General features: G+C 36.6%; 1 protein-coding gene across 3 annotated transcripts in view; it reads right to left on the bottom strand.

Annotated features, from left to right (window-relative positions):
* Positions 1-17151, bottom strand: part of LOC133544158 (fibroblast growth factor 14-like) — a 203979-nt gene that overhangs the window by 84428 nt on the left and 102400 nt on the right. For all 3 annotated transcript variants that reach the window (XM_061889254.1, XM_061889255.1, XM_061889256.1), the window contains exon 2: positions 3776-3886. In XM_061889254.1, coding sequence (XP_061745238.1) covers positions 3776-3886 — 111 coding nt within the window. The remainder of the gene's footprint in view (positions 1-3775; positions 3887-17151) is intronic.

The raw sequence follows: 17151 nt of genomic DNA, 5'->3' as shown, positions 1-17151 counted from the left end.
GGAAGACCACTCAGACAAAAACTCACAATAATGTCTGATAGAATGCTAAAAACGTTGGGACAGACCATGTCAAAAAACGTAATGGAATTATACAGAATGAAACACCCATAATGTACATGGAAATATAGAATGTGGGGTTTACAATATTAACTATGAACAATAAACACTGGAATATTAAAAATAAATAAATGTCACACTCATACTTCTCAGAACACATCAACATCTTTTATAATCAAGAAAATGCAAAAAAAAAAGTCGAAATAGGAACACAAAGAGTTAAACACCTACAATCTAATATAATATCTCTTTCCTGCAGTACTTTGTTGTAAAAATCTATTCTGCGTCTGTCCCTGTCTCAGGCTTGAGGAGGTTACCTGGTGTGTAAACAAACCCGCCCACACTGCTTGGTGCATCTTCTGAGCTGCTGTGATGTAGATTACTGTAATAACTCGTATTGCACTCAAAAACACATATTCCAAACAGTGAAATACTTTGTCATTCAAGACTTGTGGTAAATTCAAAACAACACTGCATACCATAATGGTGGTTGCAGTTTAGATGTTAAAAGTTTTTTTTCAAAGTTATTTGGAAACGTTCCGCGGGCCGGATTGAAAATTGACGAGGGCCATAATTTGCCCAGGTCTGCTGTATAACATTGATTATGCCTAATTCAACAACAATAAACAAATACATTTCATTCACTAATCATCCACAATAAGTTACATCATAACTCATATGAAAAAGCACTAAGGTGATTCAGTCAAAATAACACTCAAGTATTTTTTACATAGTCCCCAATTACTCTAACTTTTCTCACTATTCTGCATTTGTTATTAACACATTATTTCAACTTTATTACTCTAATGAATTTTTAATACTTTTTTTTTCTTTTTCTGCAAAACTGCACAAGCGTTATCAGGTAGTTAAGCTCCTATTTGCTTATTGCTTTGTTTGTTCAACACTTTGAATAAAGTTCAAATGACAAAATGTTTAAATGCCCTGAGCTGAAGTAAAGATGCAGGAAGTGGAAATTGGGAAAATAAGAGCATTGGAAAGGAAATGTAAATCAAAACAAAGGAAAACACAAATCAAGTCCGAACCTGTCATGAGGGATTATGAGAATATGAGAAGTGGTGGGATTAAATAAACTAATTCCTATTCGTACTACTTTTCAGACAAGTTGGATTGTGAAAATATAACTTCCTTATTACTCAGGAACAAAAGGCTGACTTATTTGTTCTTTCAGTAAATCTTTGTTGTATTTTGGCCATTATTTTTGATGTGTCACTCTATGATATATGATTTCTTCATGTTATTTTTTTTTTTATATCCAATTCTTTCATATGTGTACGATACACTGGTAGTTTTTATGCAGTACCCCAAAGCCAAGCAGGACAAATGAGTTCATTTTTCAAAAGGGCATAAAAACATATTGGCTTCCTTTTTTTATTGTCTTTTTTCTTTTTCTCAAATCAATTCGGATATAAACTAAAATACAAAGCATATGTTTTTTTTTAACCCTTTGATGGCCCTTTCATCAAATTATGTCACATATTTCAATTAGCATGATTTAAATGTGAGTTTAGGGCTGTAACAATATGAACATTTCATATCACGGTTATCTTGACCAAAATTATCACGGTTATCATTATCGCAGTATTGCTGAATGTGCTGAAAAAGTACTGATGCACACACTGAACTATTTTGACAGAGTTATTTATTTAAAAAACTAGAATAAATAGATCCACTGTTAGAAAACACCTTCGTCTTATATTCATGTGAGTTTAGAATGATCACTCGGTTATAACAGAGCACAACTTGGAGGTTCAATTTCCACAGACAGCAATGTGTTTGTATAAATTTAGATTGGGGTGTGTCATTAATAGTGAAAGACGTTAATGCCTCTTGTTTTATGTTGGCATTTACGCTAACGAGTTGGCGCCTGTCAGTATGTGGGTTTCTCAAAGTGCAGTTGGAAATAATAACCGTGCTGAGTTTTACAGAGGTTATCATTTTTACCGTTTATCGTTAACATCCCGACGTAAGATATTTACCTAATTAAAGCCTGTGACATTATCTAAATAATGAAAAGGAAACCCATTACATATTTGATATTTTTGCTTATGACTGATGTTTATTGAGAAATGTATGCAGTAAAAGGTTAAAAAAATATGAATCCAAAATGTTTTAACACCAATCAAAAACTTAAAGACTTTTATGTCCTATTTTGTTTTCCCAAAGACTTAATTATGTCACTTGTTTAGCATGTCTGAAACATAAAAAAACATACCATATTAGTAGGGTTGGGGAATATTTAGGCACCACATTATTTGATTCGATTCTTTGGTGTAACGATTCAATTCTCGATTCAAAATCTATACATAACATTGGATGCCAGTTCTAGATGAACTACATTCCTCCATAAAATAGATAAACACCTCTAATATATTTCTATATCACTTGAAGAAAAACTGTTTTTGTTTAATGAAGTGCATCCCTAACATTTAATAAAGTCAAATACAAATACAAAAAATGGCAACAATAGAAGTATCAAACATTCTCTTTTTAAAGTTATACTCGACATCAACGATACAATTTGTCTGAGTGGCTGGACTGGACAGTTTGAAAAAAAAAAAAAAATACCGTATTTTTCAGACAATAAGTTGCATTTTTTTTCATTATTTGACAGGAGGTGCGACATATACTCCGGACTGATTTATGTGTGAAATTATAAACACATTACCGTAAAATATCAAATATTATTATTCATCTCATTCGCAGAAGACACAAAGAAAATTTCAGCAATCGTCACACACACGTCAACCAATAAGAATTCGGCGGGGGAGGGTCATGGCCGAAGTGCATTGTGGGTCATGGAATGCTAACTGCTAAATGCTATATGCTACTGCCGTAGCTATTAAAATGGATCATTTCATTGTTGGCGATAACTTATAAAAACTGAGAAGGTAATCATGTACTGCAGATTACAAGCTGGACGTAGTGAAATATGCCGCTTCAACGACAAGATGAAGCGGCACATACCTTTGGAGTTAGCAGAGTTGTTTAGAAGCGACATCGAGGAAGAAGATTTCATCGGATTTATCGATTAGGATAAGACTGTTTGGTAAACGTATAGCATGTTCTATATGTTATAGTTATCTGAATGACTCTTACCATAATATGTTACATTAACATACCAGGCATGTTCTCAGTTGGTTATTTATGCGTCATATAACGTACACTTATTCAGCCTTTTGTTCAATATTCTTTATTTTAAATTGCCTTTCAAATGTCTATTCTTGGTGTTGGATTTTATCAAATACATTTCCCCCAAAAACTCGACTTATACTCCAGTGCGACATATATATGTTTTTTCCCTTCTTTATTATGCATTTTTGGCCGGTGCGACGTATACTAGGGAGCGACTTATAATCCGAGAAATACGGTACAAATAAAATATTAAAAAATATGTTTTTTTTTTTTTTAAATCAGTGTTTTTTTAATTGATTAAGAATCGTAACAAATAACAATTGAAATGAATCTGAAAATCATTTTTTTTGACACTCCTACATACTATACCAAACAGGGGTGTAACAAATATCTATTAACAGTAGGATGCTGTACCATGACCACCCCAATACCATACTATACTATTTTGTTTCCAGTCTGCCTTATTTAACAAAAAACTACAGTAGATGTATTTACTGTTCAATTATACTTCTGTGACATTTTCAAAGGGATAATTTGAATAACAACGTGAGTGTGTGGTATTTACAGGTGTTGGTGCTGTCGTCTTTGGTCCCATCCAGACTTCCATCCTGGCCCATCTGGAGATAGAAGCCCTGCCTGCAGAACAACCTGGTCACTATGCCCTTCAGCTGTGGTTCTAAGGGAAACAAGGCAAGGGAAGGAGTCAAAGGTAATACACACTGGTCACAAAATTAGGTCCATTGAATTAGAGGTGTAATCATTTACCAAGACAGGAAATAAATGTGTGAGATATTCATTCAACAATATGTTCCAATTATTTGCTTATTACTATGTAAGGCACAAAATATTAGACGTACCTCTTATCATAATGAGCATCATTATCTTTCTAAAGGTGAACTTTTAATAGATCCAATTACAATATGCTGCTCCATGTTGAAACAGTTAAAGGCCTACTGAAATTAGATTTTCTTATTTAAACGGGGATAGCAGGTCCATTCTATGTGTCATACTTGATCATTTCGCGATATTGCCATATTTTTGCTGAAAGGATATAGTAAAGAACATCCACGATAAAGTTCGCAACTTTTGGTCGCTAAGAAAAAAGCTTTGCCTTTACCGGAAGTAGCAGACGATGTGCGGGTGATGTCACGGGTTGTAGGGCTGCTCACATATTCTCACATTGTTTACAATCATGGCCAGCAGCAGCTAGAGCGATTCGGACCGAGAAAGCGACAATTCCCCATTAATTTGAGCGAGGATGAAAGATTCGTGGATGAGGATAGGGAGAATGAAGGACTTAAAAAATAAATAAATAAATAAGTAAAAAGGCGAGGGCAGTGAGAGCGATTCAGATGTTATTAGACACATTTACTAGGATAATTCTGGAAAATCCCTTATGTGCTTATTGTGTTATTAGTGTTTTAGTGAGATTATATGGTACCTGAAAGTCGGAGGGGTGTGGCCACGGGTGTGGTGACCGCCAGCGTCTCCAGTGGGAGGAGGTATCGATCATATCGATAGTATTTTAATGAAAATGGGAAGAGGTTTAGCCATGGTCAGAAAGTGCTCCACCTTCTTGACATCCTCGACAATTGGTCAAGTCATACAGTCCTTGGTTTTCTGTCATCTTCATTGCTGTCCTATAATATGGTCCGCTACAACTAAGTCTGACCTGAACAAACTTCAACTTGTTCAAAACCGAGCGGCTAGACTGTTACTTAAATGTTCTTTGCGCACTAATATTTCATTTATGCATTCACGCCTGTCCTGGTTGTCTGTTGAACAAAAGATGCAGTGTAGTCTCCTTATGTTCTTTAGAACTATCATTTTAGATCAATCACCAGATTACTTTTACAAACAGTTTTTAATGTCAACTAACACACATACTTATGACACTAGGAATGCCAGCAATGGCTATTTTTCACTTCCTGCTCCCAGGACCAATCTCCTCAAACATACAATCATGTATAGATGTATGTCATTCTGGAATATATTGCCATCACACATCAAGCTCTCACAAAGTAAATTGTCATTCAAGACAGCTTTGAAGATACACCTATTGCAACTGCCCACATGACGTGAAATTTTAATACTGGTTTTAACTAACTTTTTTATCTCATGTTGTATTTTTCCATTGTATAATGTTTGGTAATACATGTTTTCTTTGTATTTTAATTTTGTATGCTCTTATATGGACCCCATGAAGACTAGCAGTTGCCTTGGCGTCAGCTAATGGGGATCCATTCAATAAACAATAGTCCGCAGCTGCAGGAGGATGCAAGCTCCGCTCATGTCTACGGTAAGAGCCGACTTATTAGCATTATTTTCTCACCGAAACCTGCCGGTTGACATGTGGTCGGGAACCATGTTCGCTTGACCGTTCTGTTCCATATTAAAGCCTTCACCTTCAGTCATTTTTAAACAAGGAAACACCGGCTGTGTTTGTGTTGCTAAAGGCAGCCGCAATACACCGCTTCCCACCCCATCTTTCTACTTTGACTTCTCCATTATTATTTTAACAAATTGCAAAAGATTCAGCAACACAGATGTCCAGAATACTGTTTAATTATGCGATTAAAGCAGACGACTTATAGCTTGGATCGGGCTGGAAAAAAATGTCCGCTACAACCGGTGACGTCAAACCGCGACGTTTTCAACAGGACACTTCGCGGGAAATTCAAAACTGCAATTTAGTAAACTAAACCGAACGTATTGGCATGTGTTGCAATGTTAATATTTCATCATTGATACATAAACTATCAGACTGCGTGGTCGGTAGTAGTGGGTTTCAGTAGGCCTTTAAATGAATGTGACATTTATGTACAGTTTTAACCATAACAGCATATTTCTTAGAGGCACGTTTGAAATTCAGCCTGAGCAAAGTGGCAGCGTGTGACGCCACATCCCTAGGGACTTCCAAAAAGGACCAGTCAAGCACATCAAATCCATCACAGGATTCTTGGGACTAATCCTTCCTTCCTGGTCATTGTTCCACCTGGACAACTACAATAAGGTTGCCAGGTCAGATGGGAGGAATCACTGCCTAAAAAAGGAACCGGATAAACTATTGCCACATGCATGTGATCACCCCCACTGTGTTAGACGTATGCGGGAATCCCCTTGGAGCATGTTGTGTGCGTGCGTGAGCGTAAAGGTAGAGTCAAGGTGATGCGCAGAGCCCAAACCGGGGCTGACCCAGTTTGGGAGGCGTGCATGAAAGAGGGGGCAGAGGCGCTCGGGGTGTTTTCCATCTTTGTGACGGATCCATTTTGTGCAGCGAGAAGAAAGAGGTGTCAAGTATAGGTGTGAAGCTTTGCATGGCAGTGTGCTTGTGAAGTGTGACACTCTGTAGTCACAAATTCATCTGTACATTACATCAATACTACTAAAATGATCATTAACATGGAGGCTCCAGTGTCTTGTCTTGTTGGTTTAAATACGTTACATGACAGCAGTGTATTTCTTGACGACAGTGGATATAGAGTATACAGCAGGGGTCACCAACCTTTTTGAAACCATGAGCTACTTCTTGGGTCGTGATTAATGCAAAGGGCTACCGGTTTGATACACACTTAAATAAATTGCCAGAAATAGCCAATTTGCTCAATTTACCTTTAATAAATGAATCTATATCTATTTTTTAAAAATGGGTATTTCTGTCTGTCATTCCGTCGTACATTTTTTTTTCTTTTACGGAAGGTTTTTTGTAGAGAATAAATGATGGAAAAACAGTTAATTGAACGTTTTAAAAGAGGAGAAAACAGGAAAAAAATGAAAATGAAATTTTGAAACATAGTTTATATTCAATTTCGACTCTTTAAAATTCAAAATTCAACCAAAAAAAAAGAAGAGAAAAACTAGCCAATTCGAATATTTTTGAAAAAAAAAAAAAAAAAAATTTATGGAACTTCATTAGTAATTTTTCCTTGATTAAGATTAATTTTAACATTTTGATGACATGTTTTAAATAGGTTAAAATCCAATCTGCATTTTGTTAGAATATATAACAAATTGGACCAAGCTATATTTATAACAAAGACAAATCATTATTTCTTCTAGATTTTCCAGAACAAAATTTTTTAAAGAAATTCCAAAGACTTTGAAATAAGATTTAAATTTGATTCTAAAGATTTTCTAGATTTGCCAGAATATTTTTTTGGAATTTTAATCATAATAAGATTGAATAAATATTTCTTCGTCAAAAAAACATAAGCTAAAATTAAGAATTAAATGAAAATGTATTTATTATTCTTTACAATAAAAAAAATTATTTACTTGAACATTGATTTAAATTGTCAGAAAAGAAGAGGAAGGAATTTAAAGGGTAAAAAGGTATATGTGTTTAAAAATCCTAAAATAATTTTTAAGGTTGTATTTTTTCTCTAAAATTGTCTTTCTGAAAGTTATAAGAAGCAAAGTAAAAAAATAAATGAATTTATTTAAACAAGTGAAAACAAAGTCTTTAAAATATTTTCTTGGATTTTAAATTCTATTTGAGTTTTGTCTCTCTTAGAATTAAAAATGTCGAGCAAAGCGAGACCAGCTTGCTAGTAAATAAATACATATTAAAAAATAGAGGCAGCTCACTGGTAAGTGCTGCTATTTGAGCTGTTTTTAGAACAGGCCAGCGGGCGACTCATCTGGTCCTTACGGGCAACCTGTTGCCCGCGGGCACCGCGTTGGTGATCCCTGGTATACAGTATGTGCCTGGTGTTGTGAATTTTAAAAACACATAAAAAAAAGACCTGCACTCACAAATTTCCGCCGCCCTTATACAACAGGAATTCCCCAATCACTGTGTCGCAGCTTACTATCAAATGGTAATAATGTTATCCAAAATGTTTTATTTAATTAACATTTTTTTTATTTATTATATTTACTTTTCTTGTCTATGCTATTGAAATATAGTGATAGGCAGAACAGTGAAAGCACCAGTAGAGTGGGAAAACAAGTTGACTTGATGTGTTTATTTGGGTTTTATTGTATCCATTTAACCCTATCCAATTGTACTTACAATTAGCAAAGTATGTGAAAATACCGTCAAAACATCACAAAATGCCACAAATTTTGAATATTCCACTCCAAATACCTTTGGCAATTTCCGTATATTGACCTCACAGGTGGAATGTTTCTGCACTCAAAGATAAGCTGTTTATTCACAATTATTTTGTAAGTTATTATAAATCCAACATCAACTCTATGTTCTTACTTCAAAAGAAAGCGATTAGAATGGTAAATTATGCGGATTATCATGACCATACCAATGCTCTGTTCATTAAATTAAAAACATTAAAACTGCACGATCTTGTTGACCTCAACACTGCTATTGTGACTTACAAATCTCATAACCACATGCTGCCTGGGTGTCTACAGGAGAGGTTCAAACCCAGAGAGAATCCCTATGACCAATGAGGTTCAGCTTTCTTTCAGAAAGCAAACATAAGAACAAGCTTAAAAAGTAGATGTGTTTCTGTCAGGAGGGTTCAACTGTGGAACAGCTTGGATTATTCCTTAAAATGTTTCAGTTCCATTCACAGATTTAAAAAACACTTGAAGACTAATGTCTTGAAAAAATATATCACTTTTGAAATCAACATTGTAGTTTATACTATGATTAATGTTAATTAAAAACTAAATGTGGGATATGAATAATAATGGAAGTATAATTGTTCGTATACATACTATATAATTGGTGCTAAGGCTTAATACGTGTGCAAGGATATTTCACATGCCTCTACTGCAGGGGTCACCAACGCGGTTCCCGCGGGCACAAGGTCGCCCGTAAGGACCAGACGAGTCGCCCGCAGGCCTGTTTTAAAAACAGCTCAAATAGCAGCACTTACCAGTGAGCTGCCTCTATTTTTAAAATTGTATTTATTTACTAGCAAGCTGGTCTCGCTTTGCTCGACATTTTTAATTCTAAGAGAGACAAAACTTAAATAGAATTTGAAAATCCAAGAAAATATTTTAAAGACTTGGTTTTCACTTGTTTAAATAAATTAATTAATTTTTTTACTTTGCTTCTTATAACTTTCAGAAAGACAATTTTAGAGTAAAAATCCAATCTTAAAAATTATTTTAAGATTTTTAAAAACAATAAACCTTTTTACCTTTTAAATTCCTTCCTCTTCTTTCCTGACAATTTACATTAATGTTCAAGTGAATTTATTTTTTTTATTGTAAAAAATAATACATACATTTTAATTAAATTCTTCATTTTAGCTTCTGTTTTTTCAACGAAGAATATTTGTGAAATATTTCTTGAAACTTATTATGATTAAAATTCAAAATAATTATTCTGGAAAATCTAGAAAATCCGTAGAATCAAATTTGAATCTTATTTCAAAGTCTTTTGAATTTCTTTTAAAATTTTTGTTCTGGAAAATCTAGAAGAAATAATGATTTGTCTGTTAGAAATATAGCTTGGTCCAATTTGTTATCTATTCTGACAAAGTGCGGATTGAATTTTAACCTCTGCGATGAGGTGGCGACTTGTCCAGGGTGTACCCCGCCTTCCGCCCGATTGTGGCTGAGATAGGCACCAGCGCCCCCGTAGAAAATGGATGGATGGATTTTAACCTATTTAAAACATGTCATAAAAATTATAAAATTAATCTTAATCAGGAAAAATTACTAATAATGTTCCATAAATTATTTTTTTTTATTTTTTCAAAACGATTCAAATTTGTTTTTCTCCTCATTTTTTTCGGTTGAATTTTGAATTTCAAAGAGTCGAAATTGAAGATAAACTATGTTTCAAAATTAAATTTTTATTTTTTTGTGTGTTTTTTCCTCTTTTAAACCATTCAATTAGGGGTTTTTTTCCCTCATTTATTCTCTACAAAGAACCTTCCGTGAAAGGAAAATAATGTATGCAGGAATGACAGACAGAAATACCCATTTTTTATATATATAGATTTATTTATTAAAGGTAAATTGAGCAAATTTCTGGCAATTTATTTAAGTGCATATGAAGCTGGTTGGTAGCCCTTCGCATTAATCAGAAGCCAAGAAGTAGCTTTTGGTTTCAAAAAGGTTGGTGATCCCTGCTCTACTGTGTATATAATTGAACTACGTTCATGTTGTGTATAATGTGGATTTATAATATGTTGTGCAAAGGACATGTCATAATTTTCGGAAGTTCATTTTTTACTTGATATTGTTTATAGGGTTAGGCGCAATAAGTGTCCAACTTCAGCCTAAACCCTTTCGGTCTGCAACATTTTCATTTTCAATCTATGAATGTACAACTGTTTGTTTATTTTGTTGACCACTGACCGAAGAATAATAAACAAAATAATAAACAAGTCAACAACACATATGTGAGACTTTCTTATACATTCAAAATCGTAACGAAATAGCTAACAATTCAGTCCACAGATCGGATACAGCCACCTTTGTCAGTATGCTACATTGCTATCAAGACATGTATGTTGTCGCTCTCAACATTGCCATTGTCTGATTTTTATGATTGATTAGGTTGACTTAGGGCGGCATCAGTAGTACGGAGACCGCATGTACGTATGTGTAAAATAGCAGACAAAACAGATCTTGGGTTAGTCAGGAGCATTGCCAAAAAACGTAGCTTTGGCGACCACATGATAGCGGTTTTTGAAATCGCAATTTTCATTAGAAAACGATAAAATAGTTTAACCCTAGGTGGCTTATGCGTCATGATTTTACCTCATTTGCGCATAGGTCTACCAGAGAATAAGACAAGAGAGCAGGAGGAGTCACTGTTGCGGCTTGCGATAAATCTAGTGAGGAGATTTTTAAAGATGCTGACATGGAGGCATGTAGCGCTCCACTTAACACTATCTAAGAACGGACGTCTCTCTCTCTCTCTCTATTAAAATAAATCGACTAGCAAACGGAGAAATGTCATTATGTCGTTATAAACATACAGTATTTGTTTGGCTTTTTATGTTTTTCCTCACGTCTTTACTATAGCATTTATTATATGCATATGTACCGTATTTTCCGGTTTATGGAGCGCACCGGTATTTACGTGACTCCCACCAAACTTTAAAAGAAAAAAAAACATGTACATATATTAGCCGCACCACACTATAAGCCGCAGATATCTACCGGTAGGAAAGAACTTTTAAATGCTTTTTTTTTTATATACCTTCATTTTTTCCAAACGGTGCCTGTCACACAGTAGTAAAATGGCTTATCAAACAAAACAGAAATCATCATTATGGAACCACTAGCTGCTAAAGCTATCTCTTCAATCAGCTAAACGGACTCAATAACTGAAAGGTGACATTCTGGTAAATTTACAAAACTGAAACAATACAAAACGAATGCACGATTACAGACATTTGTAATCTTGTTAGCATATTCGCTAATGCTAACGACGCTTGATTACATTACTATAGCACGGACAAATATGCATGAAAACACTCCTAAAAACATCACACATGGGACGGTTTAGTAAGTATGAATTGTTTTAGTTGTATTGCAAAACTCACAAACGTTGCTTAGAGCAGTGGTTCTCAACCTTTTTTCAGTGATGTACCCACTGTGAACATTTTTTTTAATTCAAGTACCCTCTAATCAGAGCAAAGCATTTTTGGTTGAAAAAAAGAGATACAGAAGTAAAATACATCACTATGCCATCAGTGTCTGATTTATTAAATTGTCTAACAATGCAAAATATTGCTCATTTGTAGAAGTCTTTCTTGAACTATTTGTAAAAAAGGATGTAAAAATAACTAAAACTTGTTGAAAAATAAACACGTGATTCAATTATGAATAACGATTTCTACACATAGAAGTAATCATCAACTTAAAGTACCCTCTTTGGGGATTGTAATAGAGATCCATCTGGATTCATGAACTTAATTCTAAACAATTCTTCACAAAAAAAGAAATCTTTAATATCAATATTTACGGAAAATGTCCACAAAAAATCTAGCTGTCAACACTGAATAATGCATTGTTGCATTTCTTTTCACAATTTATGAACTTACATTCATATTTTGTTGAAGTATTATTCAATAAATATATTTAAAAAGGATTTTTGAATTGTTGCTATTTTTAGAATATTTAAAAAAAAATCTCACGTACCCCTTGTCATACCTTCAAGTACTCCCAGGGGTACGCGTACCCCCATTTGAGAACCACTGGCTTAGAGTGATGAATTAAGAATCCTTTGGACGGTTTTACTTCCGGTTCAAAGCAAAAACAGGCAGTACCTTTTCAAACCGCACTACCTGCAGTGCGCAAACTCGTCTAAAAGATGGCGCAGTAGCACAAACAATAATAAACCTTTTCAGAGTATCTGTCGGTGTTCTATGATAGCTATTTGCTGAGTACAAAACATTATGACTGATAGCGAGAAAAAAAAATCCATAAATGAGCTGCACTGTTTTATAAGCCGCTGGACACAAAGCATAGGGAAAAAAAATAATAATAAAAATACAAAAAATAAAAAGAGTAGTTTGTAGTCTTGAAAATACGGTAATAAAAAAATCATACCCAAAGATACAAACGTCATTATTCTGCACGGTGCCACCGCCACAAATAGATTGCAATCTATGAACTCTCGCGGCTGTGTTGGACCCACCATGGACTTAACTTTCACAGTATCATGTTAGACCCGCTCGACATCCATTGCTTTCGGTCCACTAGAGGGGGGGGGGGGGGGGTCCTCTCCAAGGTTTCTCATAGTCAGCATTGTCACTGGCGTCCCACTGGATGTGAATTCTCCCTGCCCACTGGGTGTGAGTTTTCCTTGCCCTTATGTGGGTTCTTCCGAGGATGTCGTATTCGTAATGGTTTGTACAGTCCTTTGAGACATTTGTGATTTAGGGCTATATAAATAAACATTGATTGATTGATTGAAATGGGAAACACTAATATCCATTGCACGTTGAAAGAACAAGATTGCTTCGGAGGAATAATATCTCTCTGAGCCAGATAAAAAAAAAATAGGACAGTTGCAAGATTATCTAATTGAAATGGGTTTCGAACTAGAGAACCATATGCAGCCTTGCACGTTTCCAAGGTCACGCTTTCAGTTTTTGGCAATTTATTAAAAGCGTGTGCAGCAGCCAGTCATGTCTGACCGTGAATCTAAAGCAAGCATGCGGATCACAGTCCAGAACTGTGTAAGCATTCCAGACAAGAGGTGAGCTTCCACAGGTGAAGTGCAAGCTTTATCACGGCAAATGGGGTATTAATGAACTCAATTTAGATTTAAATCACGATGTCCAGACCGTTTTTTTTCATCTTTTTTTAGCACAATTACAGTTTGGTGATGGATTGACGATGCCCGCTGTATAATGGATGAAAGGGAATCAATAATGGTTCGCAGGGGAACTGCACCTAATCATTATTTGTCCATTCAACTGTCTCACATCCAGTTATTCCTTTAAACAACCCTTCACGCCGTCTTTCCTCCCACAGTCGCCAAGGTGCTATTCCTCTGCTCTTCCCAACATCGTCGTACAATGTCTGTTACCAGGGAAATTCCCATCTGCACGTTGCCATGAGAACAGTCTCGTGATTCCACAATGTTCCAGCAGAAGGGTATTCCCCCATCCGCGCACACACACACACACACACGCGCACACACACAAAGTGGTGTGATTCGCGCCGCTCCTTTGTGCGGCTGTAGTGGTGTGACACGTCATACTGTCATTGTGCATTCCAGCCTGCATACATTTTGGGTGGGACACATGCCAACACCATCGCGTCTGCGTCATTACGATGTCAGAAATGGCATTCCTGTGCGGACACATATACGCAGAAACAACACTGAAGAAAAAGGCGCATCATCGGCACGCCTCGTCTTTGTCCAATGTGGTCTGTCTCCTATTGATTGTGCACACCTGCGTATTATTATGCACCGATTTATAGTCAGGGGAACGCCGCCAAGACAATCCATCCACCACAGTAATGACATTTAGACAACCAAACCATTCAACATTTTCCAACACATACAGTGGGGCAAAAAAGTCAACCACCGATTGTGCAAGTTCTCCCACTTAAAATGATGACAGAGGTCAAAAATCCAAGAATTCACATTGTAGGAATTTTTAAGAATTTATTTGTAAATTATGGTGAAAAATAAGTATTTGGTCAACCATTCAAAGCTCTCACTGATGGAAGGAGGTTTTGGCTCAAAATCTCACGATACATGGCCTCATTCATTCTTTCCTTAACACGGATCCATCGTCCTGTCCCCTTAGCAGAAAAACAGCCCCAAAGCATGATGTTTCCACCCCCATGCTTCACAGTAGGTATGGTGTTCTTGGGATGCAACTCAGTATTCTTCTTCCTCCAAACACGACGAGTTGAGTTTATACCAAAAAGTTCTATTTTGGTTACATCTGACCACATGACATTCTCCCAATCCTCTGCTGTATCATCCATGTATCCATTTTGGTATAAACTCAACTTGTCGTGTTTGGAAGAAGAAGAAAAAGAGTTGCATCCCAAGAACACCACACCTACTGTGAAGCATGGGGGTGGACACATCATGCTTTGGGGCTGTTTTTCTGCTAAAGGGACAGGAAGATTGATCCGTGTTAAGGAAAGAATGAATGGGGCCATGTATCGTGAGATTTTGAGCCACAACCTCCTTCCATCAGTGAGAGCTTTGAATGGTTGACCAAATACTTATTTTCCACCATAATTTACAAATAAAATCTTTAAAATTCCTATAATGTGAATTCCTGGACTTTTCTCTCACATTCTGTCTCTCACAGTTGAAGTGTACCTATAATGAAAATTACAGACCTCTGTCATCATTTTAAGAGGCAGAACTTGCACAATCGGTGGCTGACTAAATACATTTTTGCCCCACTGTACATGCTCAAGTTAGTCAATTGTCGAAGTCAAATATATAAACCAAAAAACATCGGACTGAGGTTTACTTTAATATCTAATCTTCCCTTCACAAAACCTCTGAAAGACTGTCGGAGACGTTGGCAAATTCCGCCCAAACACTCAGAACCAAGCTGGGGAACGTTTCCAAGATTTTGCCGACAGCTCTCGCAGCTGTGTGTGTTAGTGTGTGTGTGTGTGTTTGTTGGGGGGGCGAAAGAGCTGGAGGGTGCGATGGAGAGATCAGAAGCAAAGAGGGAGGATTAGAGTTAAGGGAAATGTGGTAGATAGATGATGGAGGGGAGAACGTTGTTGTCTTTGCTTCTAGAAAGGGAGGTATAGGGATGTAAAGATCTAATGTTGAGAAGGGGGATTTGAATAAAACGCAGCGAGAAGAAAATATGCAAGACATGGCTGTCCAAAGTGCGGACCGGGATCCATTTGTGGCTTTTAGCATTTTCTTCTTTTTTATTGGCCTTCAGCACAGTTTAAAAACCCAATGGGGGAGGAAATCAATCAATCAATCAATCAATCAATCAATCAAAGTTGACTTATATAGCCCTTAATCACAAATGTCCCAATGGGAACAACGTGAAACCCTGGAAGGGACCGCAGATGTGGGGACCCCCCCGGGTGACTGGTGCAATGGATGTGAGTGGATATGGTTAATAAAGTGAGAGTCCAGTCTATAGTGGGGTCAGCAGGGGATACTCTTGCATGTAGATAAGTCGGGGCGCCGACTGATGCATGAGGAGCGGTCAACCCCGAGTCCAGACTTCACAAATCATTCAAATGTTGAAGTCAATTACAATTAGGGCTGGACGAAATGGTCTTTTTTTTTAATATTGCAATATTTTTAGGCCATATCGCAATAAACAATATATATCTGTATATTTTGCCTTGGCCTTGAATTAACACTTGATACATATAATCACACCAGTATGATGATTCTATGTGTCTACATAAATACATTCGTCTTCATACTGCATTAATATATACTCATTTTAATCTTTCATGCAGAGAAGGAAATCACAACTAAAAAAAAAAAATTAAAATTTTTTTTCATACGGTGTTGATCTGGAAACGTTTGCCTCTGCATTTTCATGGTGTGGCCGTGTGGCACCGAATGGAGATGTTGACATGCGGAGTAAGCATTCTTCATTCTCTAGCACATAGGTGTCAAACTCTGGCCCGCAGGCCAAATTTGGCCCGCTGTGTAATTTCATTTGGCCCTTGAGGCAATATAAATTAACATTAGAACTGGCCCGCCGGTGTTATACAGCTGTGCCGCTGTAACACCGCATTCACCGATTTCCCGGGAGACTCTCGAATTTCAGTGCCCCCCCCGAAAATCTCCTGGTGCAACCATTCCCCCAAATTCCACCCGGACAACAATATTGGGGGTGTGCCTTAAAGGCACTGCCTTTAGCGTCCTCTACAACCTGTCGTCAAGTCTGTTTTCCCTCCTCACAAACAGCGTCACGTAATATATATGTGGCTTCTACACACATGTAAGTAAATGCAAGGCATACTTGAACAACAGCATATAGGTCACACTGAGGGTGGCCATATAAACAACTTTAACACTGTTACAAATACGCGCCACACTGTGAACCCACACCAAACAAAAACAACAGACACATTTTGGGAGAACATCCGCACCGTAACACAACATAAACACAAAAGAACACATACCCAGAACCCCTTGCAGCACTAACTCTTCCGGACCGCTACAATATACACCCCCCCGCCCCCCTGCTACAAACAAACCCCGCCCGCCCACCTGAGCCCCGACATCAACTGAGCAGGAAAAAGGCCTGATATGGTTGATTTTTTCATTGTTATTTTATTTTCAAATGTATTAGCCTGTGGAAAAAGTTAATGCTGATATTTACCTCAGAAGGCTGCAAATACAATAGAGGCATTCATTTTTTATTTAAATTTGATTTGATATGCCATTGATATTTTTTTATTATTATTTTTTGAAACTCAATTTTGCATGTCACTATGAAGTTATATAAGCCTTGCTTGTTCAATATTCAATGACAATCTTGTTTGGGTCCCTATTAAAAGGGTTAATTTGTTCAACCTCGGCCCGCGGCTTTG

The sequence above is a fragment of the Nerophis ophidion genome, linkage group LG27 (genome assembly GCF_033978795.1).
Source record: "Nerophis ophidion isolate RoL-2023_Sa linkage group LG27, RoL_Noph_v1.0, whole genome shotgun sequence".
NCBI lineage: Eukaryota > Metazoa > Chordata > Actinopteri > Syngnathiformes > Syngnathidae > Nerophis > Nerophis ophidion.
This window is presented reverse-complemented; position numbering and strand designations above follow the sequence as displayed.